General features: G+C 47.0%; 1 protein-coding gene across 2 annotated transcripts in view; it reads left to right on the forward strand.

Annotated features, from left to right (window-relative positions):
* Nucleotides 1–23,249, forward strand: part of RNF20 (ring finger protein 20) — an 838,977-nt gene that overhangs the window by 128,109 nt on the left and 687,619 nt on the right. For both annotated transcript variants that reach the window (XM_069628987.1, XM_069628986.1), the window contains exon 6: nt 14,612–14,730. In XM_069628987.1, coding sequence (XP_069485088.1) covers nt 14,612–14,730 — 119 coding nt within the window. The remainder of the gene's footprint in view (nt 1–14,611; nt 14,731–23,249) is intronic.

Consider the following 23,249-nt stretch of genomic DNA (forward strand, 5'->3'; position numbering starts at 1 on the left):
CCTTTTTCTCAGCGCCAAAGAAGAACGAACAGCTCTGGTTAGAAGTTCCTCGGTCCTGGACTCTGGTGAGGGGACTCTAGATGACGATTTCCTGCTTCTGTATGGTCCTCTGGATGCCCACAAAGTTTTAGCCGGATTCGCACTTCAGAAGACAATGCACTCAAAGATGATCTGGGGTCCCCGGCTATTGGGATTCTGCAGCCTTGGAAAGTCACAGCAAGTCGAGGGTTGTGCCAAAATAGTTTGTCTTGAGGCTAGTTGGTCCCACCAGCCTAAGGGAGGACGTTGTCTCATACGGGTCTTCCCAGTCAAAACGAAAACGGGGTCCGCACAGCTGCAGGGCTTTCCCGGGAATTTCACGGTCCAGGAGGGTGCTGCTGGCGTTTCTTCACGTCTTCTTCGGATGTTGTCCTGCAGTGTTCGACTCTGCCTCTAGTCCTCAAAACCTCGCCTTTTAAGCACATTCCCATTAATTCACAGCCCTAGGCTGTCCAGCAGGCCGATCAGAACTGGTTTCACTCGGGCACACCTAGAGCCAAAGGATAGGGAAGTTTTGGGACCTTTGATCACTTCCTACCTTTCCAGACACACTGGAGCCTGGACGGGCTTCAGGGTTGAAGCCCGCCAAAGGCAAAACACACAAAGGACTTAAACCTGCATCAACTAACAGAGTAAAAGCCCAGATAAAACAAACAGAAAATGGCGAAAACAGAAGACCGCAGCCATTTTGGGAAAAAGGACACCCATGGGTGCTGTACTGCAGCTGAGGGTTCAGCCTGCTGTAAAAATGCACACTGGTAGTAAAATTATACCACTGCCACCAGCCATTTAGAGTATGTTAGTGTAACAAAAAAGGTTAACGCACAAAGGACTCAAACCTGATTCAAACAGAGTAACAGCCCAGAAGAAACTGACAAGAAATGGTGAGAAAAGACGACCAGTGCCATTCTGGGAAAATGGTCACCCTTGGGTGCTGTTTATTTTATTTATATAGCGCAGCCAAACCCTGGGGTAACTGGGCGCATTAGACTTGAGTAACAGCACAAGTTACAGATAGGTTGCACAACATGAGAGGAACGTACAGTGGGTAGCAAGAGGACCGGGTTACAATGTGATACCTCAGCTCTACTGCTGCTGAGGTATCAGCCTGCAGATACATGCCAGAAGGTAGTAAAAAAAGAAACCACTGTCACACTAACTCACTTGAATTGCAGGTGACAATGTTACGTGAGGTGTGGGTTAAAGGAGTTACTATGGACCCACAAAACAAGAAGTAAGAAAGACAGGGGTCAAATGACTATTTTTGGGAACAGTAGTTCACCCAAGAAAATGTAGTTAAACATTAAGAGAAGTCCAAAGGACTTTGCGCTGGCACTGCACAAAAGGTTCTGTGTGTCAATGCAAAAAGCAGATGACTATGGAGTTTACCAGACTCCATAAAACAGAAAAAACACAAACAGCCTAGTCAGAAAAACACCTGAGAGAGTGAGAAAGATGTCCCACTCACTCAGGAGTTCAAATTAAAAATCTGAGTCCAGCAAAAGAATTGGGGGTCTCCTAGGTTAAAGGGAATTGACACAGAAATAATTCTCCCACGGTAGGAAAAATATACAAAAGTCGGTAGGACTTGTCCACTGCCATCAAATGTTCAGGTATGCTTGTCACTGTAGCAGAAATGTTATAGGAGCAGTGAGAAAGGGGATACAATGTAACCCCTCTGCACTCCGTATAAGGTGGTGTATGCTGATCTCTCAAAAGAAAAGGTAAGGAGGATAAAAAGTATTCCCCTTATCACAGGGAAAATAAAAGCGAATAAAATGGAAAGCACAAAGGGCTCCCAGAAACACTGCACAAAAAGTGCTGTGTGCTGCAAAAGTGAATAACCGATACCTTACAAAATATGAAGGGAAGCATGACTCCATAAAATGATGTAAACGCATAATGAACCAGGGTTCCATGGTCAGAGCAAAAAGAATGAATGAGGGGAAAGGGTGTCCCCTCATTCAGGAGAACCAAGAACAAGATCCATGAGTCGAGCAAAAAGTGCTGGGGGTAGCGCAGGTAGAGGGTATTTGGCATAAATATGAACAATCGCCCTAACACCCTCTTTGGCAGCTGGGGGGTCCTGAATGCTAACAACTGCTAGATCACTGATCTCCCCGAAAACCTCCTATGGACCATTGATGGTGATGTTTCTTTGAATGCATTAAAGAGTGAGGTCATCTTTTTTCAACTTCCTATCCTAAACATGTTCTCATTGAAATGGCTCTCCTGATGAGCCCAGCCACAACCTCTTCATAACAAGTAAATAACCTTTGCTTTTTTTCAATAAACTTGCCTTTAATCCCTTCAAGAAATATCACTTCCAACTGCATACTATAAGGAAAATCATTGCCCACATGCAAATGATGCATACAAGTGAGGTGCCCAGAGCTGTAGTGCATTCACGACTTGATTATTTAAATGCCCCTACTTTTTTTGAAAAAATTTATTTTTGCATTTTGGTAAAGCATGCATATAAACAAGCCCAAACAGTGGGCTGCAAACTTGCCGCCGTTTCTCCCCCCCACACCCCCTGACATGTACACTTCACTCCGACAGTCCCATTATGCAGCAAGCTTCTATTGCGTTTTGGTTTTCTAGGGTGCAGTTTGTGGCGACTGAGCAGGTGACTCAGTAGGAACGGCGTTGGAAAGGAGGTATGAAATATACGGGCCCCAAATGTCCGGAGGCCTCGCGTGGAGGGGCAGTGTCTTTCTGAATTCCGTTTCTGTTTCTTGGCAATAGAGAATGTCTTTCCTCCAGTTCGCTAGTGTGGTGGTTGCACCTCGTCCCCACGCCATGGCTGTTCTTCTACGTGCCAGTACCAATAGCACGCTTGCTAGTTTTCTAACTGATAAGGGTTTCGTCAACCCTAGGAGTGCCACCATTGGGGTGTGCTCCACCCCCTCGCCGATTATTGCTTTGGTTTCACCAAGTACCTCTGACCAGAATTTGGCCACTGTCGGGCAGCTCCACGCCAGGTGCAGAAAATCAGTGTCAGGTGTCCCACATTTGTTGCAAGATGCGTTCGACTCAGGGTGATGTCTGTTTCTCTTTTTGGGGGTGTAATATGTTTGGTGCAGAAAGTTGAAATTAATTTGTTTGAAGCGTGAGTTAAGTGGCACTTTTTGGGTCTGTTGTAGTATGTAATCCCAGTCTTCATCTGGGATGGGCGTTTGTAGCAAAGTTTCTCACCTTGCTTTTGTTTTGGGGTTTGATGGTAGTGTGTCCATGAGCAGGGCTTTGTAGATAGATAAGACCAATTTGCCCTCCCCTTGTGCCTGAATTACTCCGTGCAGTAGCTGCCAAGTGGGTGGTGGTTGTGGGAACGATGGAATGAGGTTTTGTAGGGTTTAACGAACTCTGAAGTATATAAAAATATCCAGGGAGGTGGTGCTACCTTTCTCCTTCGCTTGCTGGGGTGTTATGAAGGTATCTTGTATGGAAAGGTCGCCTAGTGTGCTTATTTTGCATTTGTCTGGCCAGTTTAGGAACACTCAGCAGTGAGTGGGACCCCGGGGATGAATTTAACGGGGAGGAGAGGCGAGTATCTGAACTGTATCTTATACTTTTGGGCCATTTTCCGCCATATTGTGTTTGTAGATTGTTCAGTGTCGGATGTGGCACGGCCTGTTTACAGATGATCACGGCCCTCAGCAAGTTGGGTGAGGCCAATGTGCGTTCGACCTGTACGTGTGGTCTTACGAACTGGGGCTCATACCAGTGAATAAGGAACTGGGCTTGTGCTGCCCAGTAGTACCTTTCCGAATCAGGTAGTGCTAGGCCGCCCTTGGTGACAGGGAGCATGAGGGACGTGTATGCCACCCTTGCAGGTTTGCCCGCCCAAATGAGGTCTAGAACCAGACTTCTCAGATTTCCCAAGAAGCGCCGTGTCAACAGGATAGGGATGTTGGAAAATAGATACAGGAGTTTGGGGAGAATTACCATTTTTACCAATGAGGCTCTTCCCCAGAGGGTGAGCGGGAGAGTTTCCACCTGTTCAACTTTTCCCTTAGTGTTCACGGTGTGCTTTCGTAGTTGTCTTTGAATATGTTGTGGTGGTTCAGGGACATCAGGATTCCTAGTTATCGGATGTGAGCTTTTTCCCAATGAAAGTTGAAATCATCTTTAAATGTTCTGGTCTTTGTATATAAGGGAAATACGATTGATTTAGATTGATTGATTGATTTTCAACCCTGATACCAACCCAAATGTTATTATTTCACGCATAATCAGGTTGAGGTTTTCGCTGGGGTTTTGCATGTACAGGACTATGTCGTCGGCATATAGGGATATTATGAAACGGTGAGGTCCTATTTTGAGCCCTCTCTGAATTTGGCGTTCTCTGAGGCCCGCTGCTAGGGGCTCCATCACAAGGGCAAATATCATGGCGGATAATGGGCATCCCTGCCTGGTGCTGCGTTGGAGATTTATATATGCCGAGCGAGTCGACCCGAGGGTGATTCCCGATAGGGGCTGATTATAGAGAAGTTTAATATACTGTTTCCCAAGTCCGAGCTGCTGCAGCACGGCAAACAAGAAGGGCCACTCGACAGAATCGAACGCCTTTTCGGCATCCAGCAGCATTGCCACTGCCTGCTGGTCGGGTTCGGGTGCTGCCAGAGCCCCGAACATTCTACGTATCCCAAATGTAGTGTTTCGGCCAGGCACGAATCCTGCTTGATCTGCAAGTGCCAGTGCGGGCATTAGCAGGAGTAGTCTATTTGCGAGAATCTTTGCCAGGATTTTATTATCGAGATTGATTAATGATATTGGGCGATAGGATTTACATTCTTCGGGAGGTTTGTCTTTTTTGTGTAGGAGAATTACGTTGGCTTCCCTTAGTGTTTGTGGGAGAATGCCGGATTCAATCGCTTCTTTGAAGACATTTAGGAGAAGGGGGGCTATGAGAGGGGCGAAGTATTTATAGAACTCGCCGGTTAACCCATCAGGTCCTGGGGCTTTGGATGGCGGTAGACTTTTTATTGCTTCTTGGATCTCATCTAGAGTAATGGGATTGTTCAGTGGCTCGCGGAGTTCCCCCTCCACCCAATACAGTTCTGTGTCGTTGAGGTAGTTCCGAATCGCCTCGGTGTCTGTTGGGTGCCTGGCACTGTATAGTTCTTGGTAGAATGCTCTGAACACTTCGACTATGTCTTCTTCTTTGTGCAGCATATTTCTCTGCGGTGATCGGATACTGTCCACCCTTGTTGGTCTCCTATCTGCAGCTATGAGACGTGCAAGGAGGGCTCCAGGCTTCTGGCCTTCGCCATATTGTCTAATTCTGTGATTGTGGCCCAGAAATTTTAACTCCCGTTCCGCTAGGTTTCTGAAGTTGAGAAGTTCTTCTTTCAACATTGCCTGGATGTGGTCTGAGTTATTAATGGCTTGCTGCTTTTCCAGGTCTTTCAGGTGAGTTTCGTTGGTCCCTAGATCGCGTCTAAGTTTCAGAATTCCGTTTTCTTTGGCCAGACAGACGCCCCTTACATAGCATTTAAACGATTCCCACAGCACCCCGGCAGAGTTGACGGTGCCCTGGTTAGTTTCAAGAAAGGTGCTGATTTCCTCGCGTAGTTCTGTGGCGAATACTTGATCCGCAAGAGATCTGGGTTTAAAGCGCTATTGGGGGGACCGTGGTCTGGTGGTCGGTAAGCTGCATTCGAGTATTACCGTGGCGTGATCCGAGAAGGTTTTGGGGAGTATTTGGCAGCTGCCCCATTTCCATTTGCTGTGTGCGGAGACTAGCGGATAATCGATGTGAGAGTTTGTATTATGGATGCTTGAGTGATGTGTAGTCTCTGATTTCCCGGTTCTGGTTCCTCCATATATCAGATAGGTCGAATGCTTTGCAGATCTCCTGCACTTGTAGGCTGGCCTTGGATGAGTTCGCTTTTGTTGGCTGTGACTTGTCTTTCTGTGGGTCGAGATGTGTATTCAGGTCGCCTCCCCAGATTATGGTTGCGTTGCACACTTGCGCTAGGCGGGACAGTACCCAGTCAAAGTTGTTTGCGCCGTCTGTGTTAGGGGCGTAGGAGTTGACGAAAACCACCTCTCTCCCTCCACAATCCCTTGAACCAGGAGTGCCCTTCCATTGTTGTCTCTTTCCGTTTTGATCAAATGAAACCGTAGCGAAGAGTGAATGAGGATTGCGACTCCCCTGGCATAGGATGAATAAAAAGAGAAGTAGCGGTGGCGGCTCCAATTGTGAGCCCACAGGTGTTCATTTTGAGGTAGAAGGTGGGTCTCTTGAATCATTGCCACCTCTATCTTGTGTCGTCTGAGCAACTGCAGGATCTTGCGTGTCTTGGCTGGGATATTGCCCCCTCTAATGTTCCAGGTTGCTACTTTGAATTGGCACGATGATGTTTTATATGGAACCTGTTTGAGGGAGTAGTGGTGGACCTCTCCTCGGTGATGTCCCGGCACTTTGGCCGACTGGGTCGCATGGGAACTACATCAGATGGGAGGGTGCGTGAAGAGTGGCGGTGGGGCCCGGGGCGAGGCCTGCGGCTGGGTGTTGGAGCATGGCACGCACTTTGAACAACAACATTAGAACAACTTTCCTTACACCGACAACCCCCAACTCGTCCGTTTGGAACCCCCCATCTAGAACACAAAACGTGCTGTGCACGGGGCGCAGGCAGCCTTCCAAGACTTAGGCCCCAGCCTCCCGTTTGCGAAGATTGACCTGATGGCTTGTTTCCTTCTTGCTTTGGATCAGTGGCACGGGTGTTCATCAAGGCGTGACTCTCCCCGCCCTTTCTCTGCTTGCAGATCCGGACATTTGGTTTGCGGGTTTACATCCCTGCCTGTCGAGGAACAGTGTGGCTTCCTCGGGGGAGTTGAAGTGGGTATTTCCCTCAAGTTGAATGCGTAGTCTCGCAGGGAAGAGCATCGAATACGTGATTTGGTTGGCGCGCAGCCTGTGTTTAACATGGGTGAACGATCTCCTTTGGGCTTGGACTGATGGAGAAAAGTCCGGATACAACTGAATGTCGCCCCCATCGAAGTGGAGTTTGCCCTTTTCCCTTGCCATTCTTAATATCACGTCCCTGTCCTTTATAGCTTAAGAGCTTGGCAATGATCGGGCGGAGAGGTGTCCCCGGGACGGGTCTTGTTGCAGGGATCCTGTGGACTCTTTCCACCACGAATAATTGCGACAGAACAGCGGGGCCAAGTAGCTTGGTGCATAGTTTCTCGATGTGCTCCTCCATTTTGTTTGGTAGTTGTTGCTCTCTGACTCCGACTATCCTTATATTATTTCATCTGGAGCGACCTTCCAAGTCCTCATTTTTGGCCAGTACAGTTTTCATTTGGCCCTCAAGCGTGGAGACTCGGGTGGTGAGTGCTGATGCGCCGTTGTCCAGATCTGATACCCTTTGTTCGACGGAGTCTAACCTGTCACTGTGTTTATCGAGGCGGTGTTGCAGCAGGTCCATCTTGGACGAGAGCGAGTCTATCTTGCAGTCCAAGCCGCCTATCCCAGCTTTTAGTTCCATTAGGATTTCCCTAATGTCTGTTTGCTGCAGGTGTTCTTCCTCCGATGGATTAGTTGGGGATACTGGGCAGTGGTCCGGTCTGGGCATTTTGGGTACTGAGCCCACGTCAAAGTTGAGTTTTCTATGGGACTTGTCAGACTTCCCCATCTTGGTGTTTGCGGATATTTGAGTGCCGTTCGGTTGGTCGTCCTGTGCTGTCGGTGGCAGGGTCGGAGCGCCCAGTTTTTGCGTTTTATGCCTTGTATGTGAGGTGGGACGGAGCAGCTGTGCCCGGTTGCTGCGTGTGCCCTGTGGGGCGCTGGCGAAGCATGCACGGATGAAGGACCGCAGCGTAGTCGTGCCGGGACCAACTCGCATGGAGGATGACTAGTGGGGTTTAGTAGCTATCCGTCTTCGGATCCGTTCTTTTCCCCCAACTTCTTTGCCCATTTCCCTCAAGGGGTGTCGCTGATTTCTGGTGTTAAACAGGCAGATTTTTGCCGCTGCGTGCCGCACAAGGAGGGGCTGGGACCGCGCTGCGTGGAGTGTCGTTATGGTCTGTCTCTTAGCTGAAAAGGTGGGAGTGCCCTGGGGAACGGGGAACGGAGACCTCCGCGGGGTGTCCCCCTTTCTTGCTGGCCCTGCTTAGCGTTGTTGGCTTGTTGTCCTGTTTGTTTTGCGTGCCCCTGTGTGCTTTCGCGTGCTTCCCGCCTCTCACCTGCTGGTGTCCGCTCCGATACCGTCTTTCTGCTGGGTGTGGGCCTTGTAGCTGCTCTGTAGGGTCGGTGAAGTGCCACCACCGTCCCGAGCATCTCCTCCGTGCGCTCGGGAAGGCGGGCTGGGTGCGGCTTGGCTCGGGCGGGGGCCGGGGAGCCTCTCGGCGCTGCGGGGCTCTGCGAGGCGTGGAGGACTGCACGCAGCGGGCCAACTCCTGTAGTGCCTCCCTCTGCTGCCACCTCCCCACTGCTGCTGGACCCGACAGGTCTCACGGGTGAGTCCGCGGCTCCTCCCACCAGTCCTCGGAGGTTTGATGCAAGGCTGCCGGGTGTTCCAGGGGCCCGCGCGGTTTGCGATTGTGCGGCCTGTACCACGCTGCAGATATCTTGCGGAAGGCGAGGCCGATGAAGTGCCGCGCTGGAATAGTGTAATTCTTGCGTATTTGGTGATTTCGCCTCAGGATTGCAGCGATTAAACAGGATTCATGTGGGAGGTAGCCGAGAGCTTACAGGGGAGCCGCCATCTTGGTTGGCCCTCTTAAAAATGCCCCTACTTGAGACTGAACAAATACCAACAAGAACAGCTCCAACCTATCCAAAATAAGGCAGCCAGGCTCATAATCTGCATCAAACCGTAGGGCGACGTCTCCCCAGGACTCAAAAGCAGCACATTCCTCACAGTTGCGTGGTAAGGCAGAACAATGCCACACTTGGCACACAATTTAAGGTTGGAAACTGATTGGCTTTAGTCTGTTACTAAAGGAAATGTTGAACCAAACGCATACTAGTTCTAAAGTTTGCTGTAGAAAAAGTCTTTTTAATGAAAACGGTGTCAAGGAGGTGTCGGTGGTAAGTGGGGTTCTGCTGGTGTTCAACACCCTAGTTAAGTTAGTGTTTTAAATCGTAAAGCCCATACCAAAACTTGAATCATTGTCCCTCCTATGACACTGTAGTTTACAAACAATATCCCAAAAGATGTGGCCAACAGAACGTTTAAAAACCTAATGATTATTTTAGCCCGATCTAGCTACTGTGGTAGGTCAGACACAGAGTATAGGTATTGGGACATTTTTCAAAGGGTCTTAATTAAGTAAAGAAAGAATACCTCACCTACTTTTGAGGTGAAGGTTCCGTATTCTAGAAAATAGCAAAATGGTGCTTGTCACTACTTCTTGCATACATCAACCCTGTCCTCTGTCAAAACCTGTGCTACCCTGCTGGCTGTCCCCACCACTAACAAAGGAAGCAAAAAGACTTGGCCTAGAGAAGTTTTCTTACCACCCCCATTGCTTTCTTGGCGTCTGCTGGTTGTTGCATGATCCCCTTCCTTAAGTATCTCTCTCTAAGTCTTTTCCCTTGGTTATTGGGGCTTAGTCTGCTCAACCAGCTCACAACAAAGTTCAAATGTCTCTGTTTCTCTCTTGGTTTTCATGAATATTCTGGTTTTGTACAGTCCACAACAAAGCTCCTTGATTTTGTACACAAAAGAGACCTCCTGCCGCCTCCCAGCAAAGCCTTGTTTAAGTTAAAACGTTTGATCTTTATATGTACAATTTGACTCTGAAAATCCTTCAATTCAGGTTCACACAGGTTTGCGCACACTCTGGTTTTGGGTGATCCTTTGTGGGTTATTGTATTCCAGTGCACCCTCTCCTGAGTTTCTCTTGCTCTCAGGATTTGGGTAACTGCTCACTGGTTATTGGTTTTGGCTTCTCCCCTTGGGATGTTTGTTTTGCTCTCAGTATCTGGGAGCCCCTAACTGGTTATTTGGTTAATTGTCACTCCCCCTCCTCCCCCCCCCCCCCCCCACCTCCCCCGGGTGTTTCTCTTGCTCTCTTTTTGGTAAGCCTTTGCAGGTTAGTGCCTTCACGTCCCCCAACCCCCACCCCCTTCCCTCCTGGTGTGTTTCTCTTGCTTTCTGGTCTCTGATAACCTCTCATGGGTTATTGGGTTCAGTTCCACCCACTCAGGGTGTTTCTCTTACTTACTGGTTTCTAGTAATGCCTTGCGGGTTGGGTTATTGGTTTCGCACTTACCCCTTGGGGTGCTTGTCTGCCTTTTTGGTATGTTCTAGTCCCACAGGGGCCCCTGGATACTTTGTCTGGCTTCTTGTTATTCTTGCTCCCCTTGGGAGTGCTTCAGAGTACAGCCGCCTTCCTCCCTCTCCTCTGCCTGACCTGCATACCTGCTCGTCGGTGTTGCTTTTCAGCGGGGGAGGCAACAATTCCTGTAGTGTGGGACCTGTGCTTCTCGGGTCATTGGTTCCTGGTTTTGCTGCTGCTTCTGGGTGCTGCATACGGGCACGCTGGTATGCTGCTTTTGTGCCGGTTCGGTCCCACAGCGTCTGACACTTAAGTGTCACAGACTCTCAGCTCTACTGGGATCAGTGGTGTTCCGCGGGCCCTCCATCCACTATGTATGCAACATGGTCCCGCCTCCAGGATGTGCTGGCTCCACGCTGCAGTGCAGGCTCCAACGAAGTGCAGCGTTCCTCAGGCTGGCTCCTACTGTGTGGCTTGTTTGTTCCAAAGTGGCTCCTCTTTTCCAAGTAAGGATCTCCGCTCTTTTATGTCTCTCTCTGCAACAAAAGACACAATGCCATTGGTTCTGGGTTTCGGGCAGCACAGGAGGGTCAAGAAACCAAACAAAGCACATTTAAAGAGCCCTGTACATTTGTATTGTGAGCAGTCCCCATGTACTGTGGCAATAAGGAATGATGAGACTGACCAAGTGGTGCCATAGTGGTTGCTATAAACATTTATTTCAGAAACAAAAGGTAAACCTAGCTGTTCTTAACTATAATGGGGTTTCCCTACCTAAACTAAAGAAACTGTGGTGCTTGTCAGGGAGTCTGTGAAAGTCCAAATCAAAAGGCACTGTCCCAGTCAAAGGCTCATATTGTATCCCTGTTGCTACAATAAACAATAATAAGGTTCGGGCTCTGATTGTGACCCAAGATAATTACTTCCTTCTCCTGGGTGCAAAGGATGCCAAGTCTCCTCAAAGTAACAGTTCCAACCTTTTGATAACAAACACACACAGTACTACGAGATCCTTGTGGGGGAAGGGGAATGGCTCCCTTCTCCTAGCTGGTTCCCCCAATGTTCCTTCAACAAAGCTTGTAGTTCTTTCAATTAGAGTATAACACACTCTGCTCTCTTTGAACCCTTTTGCTCCCCCCCCCCCCCACTCGGACGACGAAGATGCTCCCCGAGTTCCTCTCCAGCACCACACTCTTGTGGAACTGCCCAGGCAATTGCGGTACAAAGTGGTGTCCTACTTTCTCTGCTTCTTCACGAAGTGCATTCTCAGATCTTCCCAGCCCCCTCTCAGACTTGCATTTGTTCCCGTTACCGTCTCCCGGGGAACTCTTCACTGGTTTCGCCAGGGGTCGTGGGTCCTCTTTGTGTGCTTCAACTTTTCTTTCATGCTACTTCTGCGACATGCTTCTCTCTGTGGCCAATTGTTGCTGGCAGTCTTGGCGCAGTTGGACCGCTTGGTCCACCCAAGACGGGCCATGCCACCACCATAGTCTCTTGTACTCTCCACACATTTGCCTACGTGCTCTGCTGTAAACTATGGTAGGTGGACTCTAGCAGCATTGTCGGACCGGATGGTCCACCCACTACAGGTGACGCCATCACCTTTCCGTCTCTCCAGGTTTACTGCGCTGGTTCACAACTGACTCGCAAGATGCTTCTCGGGCATCCTACTGTTAGTCTTTCACCTTGAAGACATGCCTTGCTGCAGTCTCCTGAAGCCCAAGCTCGACCTTGCGGGCCAGGTTGTTCTTCTTGACGTACAACAGCTCTCAGCAGACCAGAACCGCACAGCCTATTGACGGACGGGTCCTTCTTTGTTGTTGAGTTTAAATATTGGGGAGGGCCCCAGCATAACGTCAGTCCAGTTGACAGCTGGTGATCAATACTTCCTCCCACTCGATTGTAGCATCTTTCCCTGAACCAATGACATTAGAATGGTTCAATATTTTGCAATAAGACAAGGTTTCGGACGTGAGCTTACCTGTAGAAGATTCGGGCATTAACATCAGCCTGCAGGGTTAGGGTTTAAAGGGGCTGTCTCCCCCAATCTGGTCCTTATCCCCAGGAGAGGAGTCCCTCTCCATGAGATCCTCCCTCATGCTGCTACCCCCAAAGGGGCTATTGATTTGTGACCCCACTTCCCTAGCCTCATGGAAAGGGCCTTCCCGCTGGGAAGAGGTGATGCTATCTGAAAGATTGTCGCAATACCCAACAAAGAATTGAGACTCTGGTGTTCTAGATGCTGTAGAATTGTCAATTGGGCATTCCTTGTCCCCTAACTGGGAGGAGGGTCACTCCCAGTGGGATCCTGCTTGCCCTGCCTGCTAGGGAGTGTTTTGCATAACAGGCTCACCTCTCTAGCCCCGAAAGGGGTGGCTCCTGCTTGAGGAGAAGGGACGAACTCACTGGACTCGTCGCACTACCATATGCTAATAATACAAATGTTCCAAGATTTGCCCAACATGAGTTATCCAATCCTATTTTCAAATACCCATTCTAAGCTAATCAAAACCAAAACAAACCGTGCCTGGTAAGACTCATTTAGGAGTTACTCACAGTCTGAACTTTGCTTCAGCCTTTCTGTTTTCACCAAGCGTCTTACGTCCTCTCCTAGGTATTAAGATCCATAGCGTGCTCTTCGTTGGCCTCACCTGGGCCTTGCAATGTACACTGGTGGGCTTCTCCCCACCCTCAGATTTTTGAGGATTTGCAGGAGGGCTCTCCTTGGCCTTGGGTTGCACAAGTTTCCCAATAGGTCTCCCATAGACCCTGGGTTTCTCAGAATCCACAACAGGTCCCTCCTGGACCGAGGCTTTTAAGAGGTACTCCCCCAATTCGTTGAGGGCCAACTCGCAGCATTACTATAGACATGGGTACTTCCCAATTTGTTGTTGAGGCACCAGTTTAAGTGCAGGAAGGTGGCATACAGTGTACAACAAAAAAGAAAACTGGTTACCCCTCCCTTAAAGCCCCAGGACTGGGTCGAGGGTGACAATATTCAATACTGTATCCTGTTTCGGTATTGTATTCAACCAAGCACACTTATCAATATTTCAATTTATTAAGACCATTTCCATAAATATCATTTTTGTCAAAAAACATAAACACAACATACTTTCATAACATTGAACACAAGTATACGTTTTAGTCTCCATAGGTTGTGGCACTGTGGTGTTAGTATGGAATGTGATTTGAATTTTCTTTGGCACATACACTTTTTTATTGATAATCAACAATGTATGTCCTTCCATATCTGATTCACAGTGAAGGGCTTCTAAAAGACCTGTTCCCTGTCTTTAATTTCCACCGGGACGCTGGAGAACCAGCGCACAGGCTCTTCGTTCTAGCCTGGGAAAAGTCGGCATATGTTTCGGCCCCTATGTCTTATTGCGTTATCCCGAACGCTTTTCGGCTGTTGTTGTTGCGCCTTCTTCAGGACAGAGTTAAATTGATTCGGTAGCTTACTCTAAGAACCCACTAAGATGTTTGCACCAGCACTGTAATACAAACCAACATTAAATCTATTACTCTTATGCAACATGGTGCTTGGTTTTTGGTGGCAAATTTGAGGTTTTCTGATATGCCATGTCAGAGTTTGTGCTTCATTTCTGAAACTGTACAGCATCCATTCCGTCTATACCTTGGATCATAATGTCTGCCTGTAAATCAGCCCTGAGCCATTGTTTCTTCACCTACTTCTACAGGATTTTAAAGGCGCTCATCATGTAATGACACCAGGGCCTGTAGCCGCATCCCTTGTATTGTCTTTTGGTGTTGTACCTTAACTTGTAATACCTGTTGACTCCGAAGTGGAATTCCCGCGAGTTGGTGCTCTACAAAATACGAAATCTAAATATAATTTATAACAGAAATGAAATAAGATGACTCCTGTAGCCATCACACAAAGTCATTGATGGAGAGTGGAGGGAGTTGAAGGAAAAAGTCTTAGGAAATGTCCTGGTGATATTTTCCAGTTTATAAGGACTTCTTCTGGCTCCCTGGAGTCCGGGCCATCTAACCTTTTTGCATAGGTGATCAGTAATCAGATATCCACTGTATTGATCTTTCCTGTGGTCCTTGAATTGCTAGGGCATTTTCTTAAGACTGAATTCATATGGAAAGTTTAAGTGTTTGGCTCTGTGTAACCATACATGGGCGGTAAAGGCGTAGACAAAAAAAAAGACAAAAGCTACGCTAAGCTGGTGGTATGGGGAAGTTCTATGGGATAAAACTGTCTGAGTCTGATCACTGGCCAAGCACTTTGTCTTTTCGTCCTAGCAGTAGTTCAGGATTATATCAATCAAGTTAATTGGCATTCCATCTCATTTTGCAGATCCTGGCGTGGAGGAGCTGACCGTGAAGGAGCTGAATACACTACTGGCACATGAGAACGGTCGTCTGCAGGAGCTGGCGGATCTGCTGCAGGAGAAACACAAGGGCATGTTGCAGGAGGTAGATGAATGTTTTGATAAGTAATGGGGTGGGCCTGCAGCTGTAGGAATGTTTTAGTTCTAAACTATGATGCCATTGTTTTAACATATCAGACTTATTGTTTTGTGAGCATGTTAGTGTTTTCAATGAGAGTTCGACTCCAACAGTACCATGTCTGAAACCTCCACCATTACTCAATATGTGAACATACAATTGAAATACAGCTTTGCAATAAATGCAGTGGTACTTGCCTATTTGTCCACACTAATTAAATATATCACAATGCATTTACTTTGCTTTAAACAAGCTTTTGTTCGGTGCTAATCCCATGTTTTCTGATCCAATGCATCTTACAATTTGCAATATAGACACACTTGGGTAATATGTTCTAGATTATAAGATTAGCAATAACCGCTGCTAAAGAAAGCACAATCCATTAAAGAGCCTTTGTTTTCAAAGTTTTCCTTGAACAATTTGAAGACTTTCCGTTTCCAGGGTAATAACCATGGGAGTGCTGGAGGTTCCTGGTGGCTTGGCTGAAAAGTCCTTTTCTTCTAGTTTGGAATGGATGTGGATAACCTTTTGGCTATTTTGTTTTAAATTTAGGCAACCACTTCAGGACAGTATTATTGGTTCTCGAAGTGCCTTAAAACATGACACAGTGACATGTATTTGACCAGGTAGCAGGGGGCCTCCAAGTAATGGGTATATCTTTAAGTAATATCCTGTTCTTGCTTGGATGAATCTGGTGATCCGTGCCTTTTTGGGTTCCCTCTTGCCTGTCTCTTATCTGATTATTAAATTCTGTTTGACAATAGATAGGCAAGACTTGGCAACACATGTTGTGCTTTGACTTTGATTGAATGATTGGCTGGGCAATAGTGTTTATGGCATTTGAAGGAACCATGGGTTTGTGTTTAAGAGGAGGCCTTCAGAATTCAATGCATCTGCCACAATGACTCGTCAATGCGTAAGCTGTGCTTTACACATCATATTGCTTGCCGTTGTTGGGTAAGAATTAGTGCAGTCCAACTGGTAAGGACTACACAACACTTATCTGCTTGCTATTAGGTAACCCATCTTTTAATATAGGCCTGTACTACACAAGTTTGTAGTGTGACTGAGAAGCCAGGCTTATTTTAAGAGGGGCAATGTGAGCTGTACAATTGAAATCAGTAAGTACAAGTAGCCAAATAACACTTACATACGTAGTTATATATGCATATTTATTTATAATATACACAAGGTTTAAATAAGCATTTTAAAACTTTTACCGACTAGTAACAGTCAAAGTTTGGATTCAGTTTGTAAAAGACAATAACTGTTGGTAAATACTTTATGCTAACATATTTCCAGCACACGGATGTGACTTCAGTTAAGGTCAGTATACAATTCAATTATTGAGTTTGTAAAGCAAGGACATTTTAGAATTGGCTTTAGAGCATACTTTTCCACAGAGTAAAACAATTACAATCTCCTAAAGGGAGGCAGGTAAATGTTTATTCCAGCAATAATAGTGTCCACAATTATAACCTACGAAGGAACAAGTACTGCCAAAGCCAGTAGGGTTAGAGGGGTGCCTTTAGGGAGTCACAACCGCTAAAGTTAATGGACCAAGTCAATAGTTCTGATGCACTTCTTCTTAGGTAAAGCCTTGACAAAGTTAGTAAGTTCAGCAGAAATCACTGTAACTCAAGTGAGCTACTTGGTAGAGAGCACAAGCTGTTCAGGCTAGTTCAGGAGAGTTGGTATCCACTCTAAAGTGGAACAAAAGCACTTTGCAAGATAGGACGCACAACATATGGCTAAAGGCAAACACCCCATGCCCCATACTACCTGTGATTCGAAGAAAGATGTTCCAGCTGGATTCTTCCTTGCTACAGCTTGGCAGACTCTTGTTCCTGTACCTTGGTCTTGGTGATGAAAGGAAGGACGTCTGGTGGGCGCCTGTGGCAGGGTTACCAGACATTTGGTCGAAAAAAATTGGTCGACCAGACAAATGGTCGAACCAATTTGGTTGAAAAACAAATGGTCGAATTTTTATTTTTTTTATTTTCACCCTTTTTTTTTTTTTTTGGGGGGGGGTCCCCCCAAACCCCTTTTTTTTCTAAAAACCCATTTTTGTAAAAAACGAAAACCCGAAAAATAAATATATAATTAAAAAAAAAATTCGACCATTTGGTTTTCGACCAAATTGCGTCGACCAAATGTCATTCGACCAGTTTTAGGTCGACCAAATGTCTGGACACCCTGTGGCAGTACTCGGGCGAAGGACTCCTCAGATACAGAACTCCTTTGTTTCAGCTGCACTTCAGTGTTTTGGCGCCTTTTCCTATGCGTCAATGAAGAACGAATATCTCTGGTTGGAAGAAGCTTGCTTCCTTGGTCCTGTACTCTGGTGAGGGGACTCTGGATCAAGATTTCCTGTATCTGTAGGGTCCTCGGGATGCCCACGAATATTTAGCTGGATTCAGACGTCGCAAGACGATGCACTTGTCAATGGTCACAAGACCCCTGGCATTGGGCTTCTGTAGCTCTGGTGAGGCACAGCAAATCTGGGGGGAGAGGGGTGGCGCTGCAAGTGGTGCGCCAAATGGAAGTTTGTCTTGAGGCTAGTTGGTCTCACCAGCCCAAGGCAGGAAGTCGACCTGTACGGGTCTTCCCAGTCGATATGAAAACGGGGTCAGCACTTCTGCAGGGCTTCACCGGGCACTTTGGGGTCCAGGAGGGTGCTGCTGGTGTCTTGTCACGTCTTCTTCAGATGTTCCTTTCCAGTGGTCGACTCTGCCGCTAGTCCAAAAAACCTCATTTTTTTTAATGCGATTTTCCCATTCATTCACAGCTTATGCTGTCAATCACACAGCAGCGTGGCTGTCCTTTCCGAACAGACGGCCGGCCGGCCAGTTAGGACTGGTATCACTCTGGCACACCTTGAGACAAAGGACAGGGAAGTTTCGGGACCCTACCTCACTTTCTGCCTTTCCAGACACACTGGAGCCTGGGCGGGCTTCAGGGCTGAAGCCTGCCAAAGGCAAAACACACAAAGGACTTAAACCTGCATCAACTAACCGAGTAAAAAAAAAAAAGCCCACAAGAAACTAACAGAAAATGGCGACTGCCACCAGCCATTTTAAGTGCTGTGTGTCACTATACAAAAAGCAGTGTCACAGTCATGAAGTCGGGGGCACAGGCATGCAGGGGTCACATGCACAGGAGACCTGGGTGGACACTGTCCTGGCGCCAGGCTCATGAACAAAAACATCCGTTTAACACCAAAAAGCTTTTATTATGGACATAGCACTTCAGATGCATTCTCCTTGAACATTACATCCATTAAGCAGGATGCATTATCCTTGAACATTCCATCCGTTAAGCAGCCCCAAGTGTATTCTTGGGTGTGGCTGCTAATGAATTGCCTTCGCACGTGCTCACTCTATAGGAGTGGCAGGGTGTGACTGGTAAACCGGCCCTAATGGCCGTGCCCACGATCTCAGCTATATAAGCTTCCCCGATCCTCAAGACAGACGCTTCGCATTATTCTGCACTTGCAAGCAGCGTAATGCTCACTGTCACCTGAGGTCAGACATACCTTTTGAAGATCCTTCTTCCTGGACATCCTGCTTCCTGCCAGCATAACTTACCAACTGGGGGAAGCCGTTACATCTCTTTGGGGAACCAAGTATTCATCTTTACACTTTCCGGAATGCGAAAATCTTCATCTTGGCACTGCAGCACGACACGCTCCATCATTGACAGCAGCGCCTGCAAGGAAAAACAGAAGACAAGGTTAGACATTGAAAAAACAGTCAGTTTAAGGTTGCACTTCGCGCTTTTCCTTAAAACATCACTTACCTGCTGTCGAACATTGCAGTAGCATCCATCTTGCATCCGGGCGCGTATTGCGTCTCACAGCTGCATTGAGGCCGCATTTCCATATAAGGGAAGAAAACAGAAGAGGGACATTATTGCGGGCATAAGTAGGAGCAACATATAAAGACATTAAACAGAACGAACAGCATCACAAGAGCTCAAGAAAGACTTAATCATAAGGAGAAGCATAGTCGCAGCTGGACTGGACTAATCCTTGTCAGGGATCAGTGAAGGAACTAGATCCCATTCGACACGAGTAGCAGGACGGAGAGCTTATCTTCCATAATTCACAGGTGAGCTTTATGGGCCGGCATACGCTCACAGAAACCGTACTTTGGGGTGAAGGGTTCGAGAGGTACAACAGTCACAGATTGGTGCACTCGCACACTCTTATCTCCACACAGGAGCAGTATCAGCACGTATCACCGCTCACAGCTTTTCTACTGAGGGAGAGGCCCGAAGGGCATGATTGAAGTTCAGGGAGGGCTGCAACCGTGCCCCAACGCCTCTGCAGAGACCAGGTGAGCGTAACAAGCAGATGCCTATTGAGCTTGTCAGACTCCATAAAACAGTTAAACACACAAATCCTAATCAGGAGAAACGCAGGAGAGAGTGAGAAAAAGGTCCCACTCGGGTGGAATAAGTTACAAGCCCGAAGTCCAGCAAAAGAGCTGGGGGACTCTAAGGGAATTAGCACTGAAATGAAAATTCTCACTAACACTCTCCCCCCCCCCCCCCCTCCAGACTAAGGGACGGGAGGATTTAATCCACTCCTGGATGAATCTCTTCGTCCAGTCGGTCATACTTTCTGGGGAGACTGTCAGCATTTTGGTGATTGCATCCTCACCTATGCTCTATGGTGAAATCAAACCCTTGAAGGCTGATAGACCATCTTTAAAAGTTAGGATTTTCCCCCTTCATTTGCATTAATCATTTCAAGGGTTGGTGGTCAGTTTGAATTATGAAACTAGAACCATACAAGTATGGCCTAAACTACTTCAATGACCACACAATGGCAAAGCACTCAAGTTCTATGGTTGTCCACCTTGTCTTTCGGTCCTTCAGCTTTCTTCTGGTGAAGCAAAGGGGGATAACGTTGAATACTCTTAATGAGTATCGTAAAATGACTGCAGACCAGGTTCAGCCGCAATATGCAATTCTTTATTTTTAATTTTTTTTAAACTGTGGTTTTATTAACATTTTCTAAAGACAACAAGTGGGCCACGATGGACCCTAACAAAATTGAGAACCCAACTCCCTCTCCCCCACCCCCAATACATTGCCCCTCCAAACCAATAACAAAAAAAGAGCTGCTAATTAACATCTTTTCACTGGTGCTAGGGTGCTGAATTTTTATCACCGTCTGCATCACCTGTATAGCGTCCGACACGCCCCAGACTGAGGGCCGCCCCTTCTCAAGCGTGCCCAACACATTTTCGTCAGCAACCCCCCGGCCCAGAGACATCCCCCACAGTGTCCTTAAACCTCCCAACCCCATGTCTGTTGCGCCCCGTACCAGTTCGCTTGGATTGCACTTAAGTTATTGTTAACCATGGCTGTCAGTTTATCCATAATGAACATGTTCTTTAACTTATTAAACCAATTGTCTTTGGAGGGGGCCACCGGGCTCTTCCATTTCTGCGCCAGGGCCACTCTAACCCCCCTCAACATTGTCTCCCACATTCTTGGGTACCTGTGAAAATCAGCCTCTTCCGGCGGCAGGCCTAGCAGCATCGTCAATGGATTCTGTGGTAATAGTTCCTCCGTCACCTCCGCCATCCAACCCCAAATATGCAATTCTTAAAGATTCAGCTTGTGGCAACAGTAAAAGTGTGGTAACATTGTGGGCTCAATGTTGTGAAAAAACATTGACCGCCATAGGTGCAAGCAGAAGTCTTCTGCAAAACAATCCAAACAGTTAAATCCATGCTATGGTCAGAGGACTGGATAGACACTGGTGAGGTTCGATCCAAACATAGTTATGAAGACGGTCCCGACGAAGCCAGGAAGTACAATAGGCTCCAGTCATACCTTGAAAAGTTTCCAGGAAGAGAACGAAGGTCCTTTATGAAATTTTGGTTAATTCAATTCCACTCAAGAGAAACCTTAAGTATCCGGACAAAAAATGGTTCTGAACCACTTCCATCCGCCTATGTGGGGAAAATAATGAGACTCTGAAACATCTAACCCTGTCCTATCCATCAGGGGAGGTTTGTTCTAGCAAGACCTTCAATGAATGTTGATAACTGGCGGAGTGAACCTTTTCAAGATTTGGACCGAAAATTAACCACTGAACTAACTTTCTTCCTGGAAAAAAATGGAGGTAAAATTGACAAAGGTAAAAGATGATCTCAAATTTGAGATCTAAGACGCTTGGCACTATGCAAGAAGCAAACGAGGAAATACATTTTATCTACTTTACTATATACTTTAGTATGTTTTATCTCATCATTCTTCATTATGTATTGTAAAAATGAATAGTGAGGTGTGTTGTTCTGTTTCTTTCTTTTAAAGGTTTGTAACAAACCAAAATAAAAAAATAAAAGAAATAATTAGTGTTCTTCCTTGCTCATCCAGTTGACTCAAGACTGCACCTATCCCTGTATTGGAAGCATCTGTCTGTACAATGAAGGATTGGCTATAATCAGGAGCTCTCACAACTGGAGCTTTGCAAAGGGCTTGTTTCAGCCCTTCAAATGCCTTGGCACACTCCTCATTCCATTTGACCTTTTAGGGGAATTTTGGAGATGAGATGACATCTAGAGAAGCTACTATGGTCACATAGTTCTCTATAAAGTTCCTGTAGTACCCAGTGAGTCCTAGAAAGGCTCTCTCCTGGGTTTGAGTGGTGAGGGGTGGCCCAGTCCTGTACAGCTGGTATTTTGCTAGGCAAGAGCCTAATCTCACCACCACCTACCTCATGTCCAAGGTAGACCACTTTACTCTGACCGATTTGACATTTACTTGCCGTTATGGTCCAATGGACCTATTCAAGAGCCTGCAAAACCTATCGAAGGTGATGAAGATGTTCTTCCCAATTCCCAATTGGGGCTGAACACTGCACTGTCATCTACGTATGCCATGCAGAAGTCCTCTACTCTAAGCCATTCAGAACCTGGTTCACCATCCTTTGGAATGTAGCAGGTGCATTCTTTAGTCCAAAAGGCACAACCCTAAACTGGTATAAGCTTCCTGGGGTGGAAAATGCAGTTTTATACTTGCCATGGTCTGTCAGTGCTATTTGCTAATAGCCTGAGGTCAGGTCAAATGTACTGAGTAACTTGACAGATCCAAGTTTGTCCACTAGTTCATCTGTCCTTGGTAAAGGAGGGCATCAGTCTTAGTCACTGCATTCAGAGCACTATAGTCCACGCAGAATCTCAACTCTTTGGTTCCTGACTTTGGTACTAGTACAGCTGGACTGGCCCATGGACTGGTAGATGGCTCAATAACCCCAAGGTCAAGCATCTTATTGACCTCCTCCTTTATATGTGTTATGGCATAATCCGACATCCTTTAGCCCCTGCCTTTGACAGGGAGACTGTCACCAGTGAGGATATCATGCTGGCCCCAACTGGTCAAGTCTGGTGTCAGTGAAAACAGGGAGGCAAACCGACTTAAGAGATTTGCACTCCTCCTGTTGCTGCAGTGTCGGATCCGAGGAGAGTTTAACTCCCTCAATGGTTTCATCTTAAGGTTGTCCCATGAGGAGATCACTCTCCTCCTCTTGATCAGAGGCTAGAAGCAAAGCTCCTAGTTCTGGTCTGGAAACATAAGTCTTTAAACGATTATTGTGATAGACCATAGGGGCTTCCTTGGGGTTGCCCAAGTCCACTAAATAATGTACCTCTCCAAGTTTGCCTACAACCTCTAAGGTTCCAATCCATTTGTCATGTAAGGCCCTCTGCCTTTTAGGAACCATTTCCAATACTAACTGGTCTGGAGTAAACTCCACTATGTTGGTCTTCTGGTCATGCCAATGCTTGACCAGAGCCTGACCAGTTTTCAGGTTTTCTGATGTTTGTCATCATTAAGGCCATCCTCCTCCTGAGGTCTAGCACATAGTCAGTGACACGGACTGGCTGTAGTGAAGGAGCACCCTCCAACCCTTCTTGGATCAGGGCTGAGGGGCCTCTGACTGGATAACCGTAGAGGAGCTCAAATGGGTTGAAACCCGCTCCTGCTCGAAGGCACCTCTCTATAAGCAAATAAAAGGCATGGCAGTAGAAGGTCCCACTTTCTTCTAAGGGGTTCCTCTAAGGCACCTATTATGTTCTTCATTGATCTGTTAAACCTCTCTACCAACCCATTGATTTAGTGATGGTAGGCTGTTGAGAACGTGTAGGTCACTCCACAGTTCTTCCACATGGTCTGCATGTAGTGGGACATAAAATGTGACCCCTGTCGGAGATAACCTCCTTGGCAAACCCCACCCTGGTAAAAAAAAAATACCAAGCAGGGCCTTTGCTACTGCTTGGGCAGTAACGATCCTCGTAGGTATTGCCTCAGGGTACCTGGTAGCATGGTCTACCACAATCAATATAAATCGGTTGCCTGAAGTGGTTGGAGGGTCTAGGGGACCAGCAATGTCAATTCCCACCTTCTCAGAAGGGACTCCCACCACTGTGAGGGGCACTAAAGGTGCCCCATTCTTTGAACAACTTTTTGCC

The sequence above is a fragment of the Ambystoma mexicanum genome, chromosome 12, assembly GCF_040938575.1.
Source record: "Ambystoma mexicanum isolate Mex_15411 chromosome 12, UKY_AmexF1_1, whole genome shotgun sequence".
In the NCBI taxonomy this organism is placed as follows: Eukaryota; Metazoa; Chordata; class Amphibia; order Caudata; family Ambystomatidae; genus Ambystoma; species Ambystoma mexicanum.